This window comes from Propithecus coquereli, unplaced genomic scaffold (genome assembly GCF_000956105.1).
Source record: "Propithecus coquereli isolate 6110/MARCELLA unplaced genomic scaffold, Pcoq_1.0 Scaffold646, whole genome shotgun sequence".
Classification (NCBI taxonomy): Eukaryota; Metazoa; Chordata; class Mammalia; order Primates; family Indriidae; genus Propithecus; species Propithecus coquereli.
This window is the reverse complement of record NW_012152463.1, coordinates 741,723-745,829: the sequence shown is the minus strand read 5'-3', so window position 1 is coordinate 745,829 and position 4,107 is coordinate 741,723. Positions and strand designations below refer to the sequence as shown.

Genomic DNA, 4,107 nt, shown 5'->3' with positions numbered 1-4,107 from the left:
TCCAGCAGCAAAGAGCAAGGGCCTCTCCTTGCAGCTCCCACTCTGACTGGACTGCCTTAGGTCACGTGCCCCTTCTTGTCCCTCCACAGCCAGTGAGCACAGGATGCGGCTTGGCTGGGCCTGGGCCATTATTCCAATTCCAAGGCCCCATCCAGACAACGTGGGAGGGTTAAGGTGAATTTCCAAATTAAATCAGGGCTGTTGTTTCAAAAAAGAGCCCTGGATGCTGAGAACTCGGGAAACATGTACATGTACACGTACATGTTAATACCACCGAGATCATCCTCAAATTCCAAGTGAGGAGAGAGAGAGGTTTGCACAGCAAAGGGCTTGCCTGGGCTCGCTCGGGCAGGGGGTGATGGAGCCAGAACCAAGCCCAAGCCCAACGTTTGTCTCTCCAGCTGCTGTCAGTGACACCCTCCCCTGCAGGGGCCTCCCCTGCAAGGGACCTGTCCAGAGTGGCCCCCAGGTGCAGATGGCTCCCCACCCCAGGAACTAAACCAAGCCTTTCTCAGGTCTGTGGGCTTTTACAAATGACACAGGTCATGGGTCCATTTAAAAATCATTTTATTATTAACATCATCTTCCCATGTAGCCAAGTGTCTGTCATGTATAAGGAATGTCGGTAAATATTCCATTTGAAGCTTCTTTTTACATATTTCCATCGATAAATAAACTCTGAATTCATATAAAAAAGTTAAACTTAAATAACTCATATTTCCTTCTCTTGTAACAGGCATATATTGGTAAAATATAAATATTCTTGGACTCAGGCTTTGTTCTAAGTGAGGACAGTAATTCATCACATGGTACAATTATTGACAATAAAACCAAGAAACTGTCAGCTGGTGTCCCGGCACGGACTAGCACTGAGGTGGGAAACAGAAGATTCACATTTGGTTTCTGGGCCAAGGTGGGCAGCAGTGGTGGAGGGAGGAGAGGACAGTTGTTTTCTTTACAGCTCTGATAAAAATAATCTGTTCTGCCACTGAATTTTAACTTTGAATATATTCGTCTACATTTGCTGATTAATTCCATAATCATTTTACTTAAAACTCAGATGTCAACTAACAAAATATGGCACATAAGCCATGTTGAACAACGTCAGTAGATTCGGAAACTATCATTGGGCTGGCAAAAACGACAACAGAAATGCGCGTGGAGAGAGCGATGATTCGGGTTGGTTTGGTTAGTTCACTGTGGTCAATTGAACGCTCGTCCGTGGCCTCGGTGTGGCAGATTCGGCCCCTTGGGGGGACGGGGCGAGGCCTGGCACCCGGCAGGGCCTCCGTGGTCTGGCAGCAGGTGAGGCTGGCGGCCGCCGGCTCAGAGCACGCGGGGGATGATGGTGAAGGGCACGGCAGGGCTGCTGGCCTCCAGCTCCAAGGCCGTCAGGAAGCACTCGGTGGCTGCCGCGTCGTTGCCCTGAGCTTGGAGGACCTCGCCCAGCCCATTCCAGACCTCGTGGGCTGTCGAGTTCACCTGCACCGCGTCCCGCAGGATCTTCTCTGCCAGGCTGTAGCGGCCCAGCTGGTGAAGGATCAGGGCCTGCAGGTGTCAGAGAGACAGACAGACAGACAGTCAGTCGGTAGGAGCCCTGGGCTTCTGCTTGTCCTTGTATCACCACTGGGCTGGCTGTATAGTAAGCTCTTAAGTACTTCCTGTGCTCAGGGGCCACAGTCGAAACAGTCACTTGAACCATATGAAATGGCTGATTTCAGCCATTTTTGAACTGTAAGAATGACAATTTCAAAAACCAGGAATAAACCCACCAGAAGGCCAAAGACTGTGCCGACCTAGCACACTTTCCTGCTGTGTCCCCTCCCAGCTGACACCTGTCTGCATGGATGGGGTATCATCATCTTTTTTTTTTTAACCTAAAGAAATGTCATTTGTGGTATTACTGTCATAATGATTATGATAGTTTTTTTTTCTTTTTTACAGACAGGGTCTTACGCTGTTGCCCAGGCTGGAGTCCAGTGGCCCAGTCATAGCTCACTGCAGCCCTGAACTCCTGGGCTCAAGTGATCCTCCTGCTTCGGCCTCCCAAGTAGCTGGGACTACAGGTGCACACCACCACACCCGGCTAATTTTTAAATTTTTTTGTACAGACATGGTCTCGCCCTTGCTCAGGCTAGTCTCCAACTCCTGGGCTCAAGCGATCCTCCCACTTCAGCCTCCCAAAGTGCTGGGAGCAGGTGTGAGTCTCTGTGCCCAGCCTATGACAGATTTTTAAACTGCTCACTGCCCACTGCCCTAACCAAGCCCCTGACCTCATTGTCCCTGCTTGCCCAGGCCATGCACAGCTGTGGCCTCACATAGTTTGTCAGGGTACATGCATTCACCCCACGTGTTATCCTAACAATGTTTCCAACTTGTGCATCTCATGAGCGATGTGTCTGTGCTCTTTCATCCAATGGATATGCTCTCATTTACTCAGTCTCTGCCTCATGGGGAGAGACATTCAGATCATATCCAATCTCTTTGCTGTTATAAATCACCCTGAGATGAATATCTTTCCAGAAAGTGCCTCTTCGTTCTTCCGATCAGTGCATTCTAATATTTTTGTATAACTCTGGAAACCTTAGGTTAAATGAGATCTGAGAATACCCACTTCTTAGTCCACGTATAAACAGATGCAAAGGAACTTCTGGGGTGTGGGACAATGGGGAGGGGAGTCCAGTGTTCCCTGTGGGGTCCTCTCAGAGGCCCTGGGGAGGCTCAGTGGCCACTTGACGACTAGAGAGAGATTCTCCTCTGGGGCAGATTTCCTCAAAGTGGCATTATTGGCTAAGAGGATATGACCCTTTTTAGGGTTCTCCAAACACTTTGCAGTTCTTACCCCTCAAGGCTGCGTCACGTTTTCAGCCGTCAGCAGAGTTCCTGTGGTGGGTCCCCTGTCCCATTATCATCACTCTTCATTTCTGCCATGTCGTAGGTGTAAAATGTCCCTCCTTGCTGAAATCTACATTTCTTCAATAACAACTGAGGTTAGCTATTTCCCATGCTTTTGTTTAGGAGCGTTTTATAAGATCGAAATTCATCTGCTATCATAATTTTCTAGCCTGGTCTTCGACTTTTGAGATCTTATTCTTTGAACAAAAGACTTTAGGTTTTTAAATTAAATTCATTGATCTTTGGTGATTTTTTTGTCACTTCAAAACTTAGAAGACATGACACATGTCCAATTGTACTTGCTGTGATCTGTCTGCTGTTCAGTAGCTGGCCACTTTGCCTTGGCAGACACAGAGGGATTCCTTCTACTTTGCTAGACACAAACTAGCTAATCCTCTCCCCTGCTCTCGTACGGCACTGCCTGTCACGCGGTGAATTACTACATGAGACAGGGCCTTCCGCCATTTTCCAGTGAGCCCAGGCACCTCGCCTTCACGCCAGGGCCACGCCGCTTTAAGTCCTGCTACTCCAGGTCACGCAGGAACACGTGGGTCAGAGCCTCTCCTCGCCGTCCTTTGCCTTTAGTGTATTTCCTGACAATCTTGCCCTGTCCTGTTTCAGATGAATTTTAAAATCATTTTGTTCATTCCCTTTGGGAGTCCAACTGTACTTGCATTGACTCTCCAAGCACATGTGGAGAAGCCTGACATCTTTATGGTGTTTAGTCTTCCCGCCCAGGAACGTGGCAGGCCTGCTGCTCATTCAGATCCCATCCTAAATCTGCCAGTGAAGCCTGGCCCTCCCGTTAGGCGGCGCGAGCACGTCACCCCTGAGCATGCCCAGCCTGTTCTCCCCGTGCCCGACCGATGCAAGGGGAGCAGGCCGGCTCTCGGGCGCAGGCCTGGCCATGCGACGGCATGAACGTGCCTACGGAGGCTGGCTGTGGCCTGAGCCTCAGGCTGCGGCATCATGAGTGAAGGGGGGCAGTCAGGGAGATGAGGCCCAGGTGTGTGGCCCTGGAGGTGGCATCTGAGGGCCTGAGACAGCCTGACTTCCGAGAGCCACTTATACCCACGAGCCTTTGGCACAGGCGTTGGGATGCCCACCTGGGAGAAGCTGGTGGTCAGCGGGGTGACAGCCAAGGAGACCCATGGCCCCAGGCAGTGTGAGCCCTCTGGAGGCTCCTCCAACAGGAGGTGGAGGAGGGAGACC

The 4,107-nt window shown here is 50.5% G+C and overlaps 1 protein-coding gene across 1 annotated transcript in view; it reads right to left on the bottom strand.

Moving 5' to 3' along the window:
• Positions 1–1,028: 1,028 nt before the first annotated feature.
• Positions 1,029–4,107, bottom strand: part of TTC7B (tetratricopeptide repeat domain 7B) — a 236,156-nt gene continuing 233,077 nt past the window's right edge. Inside the window, exon 20 of the mRNA XM_012660002.1 lies at positions 1,029–1,548. Within this exon, the coding sequence (XP_012515456.1) occupies positions 1,327–1,548 (222 nt within the window). The 3' untranslated portion in view covers positions 1,029–1,326. The remainder of the gene's footprint in view (positions 1,549–4,107) is intronic.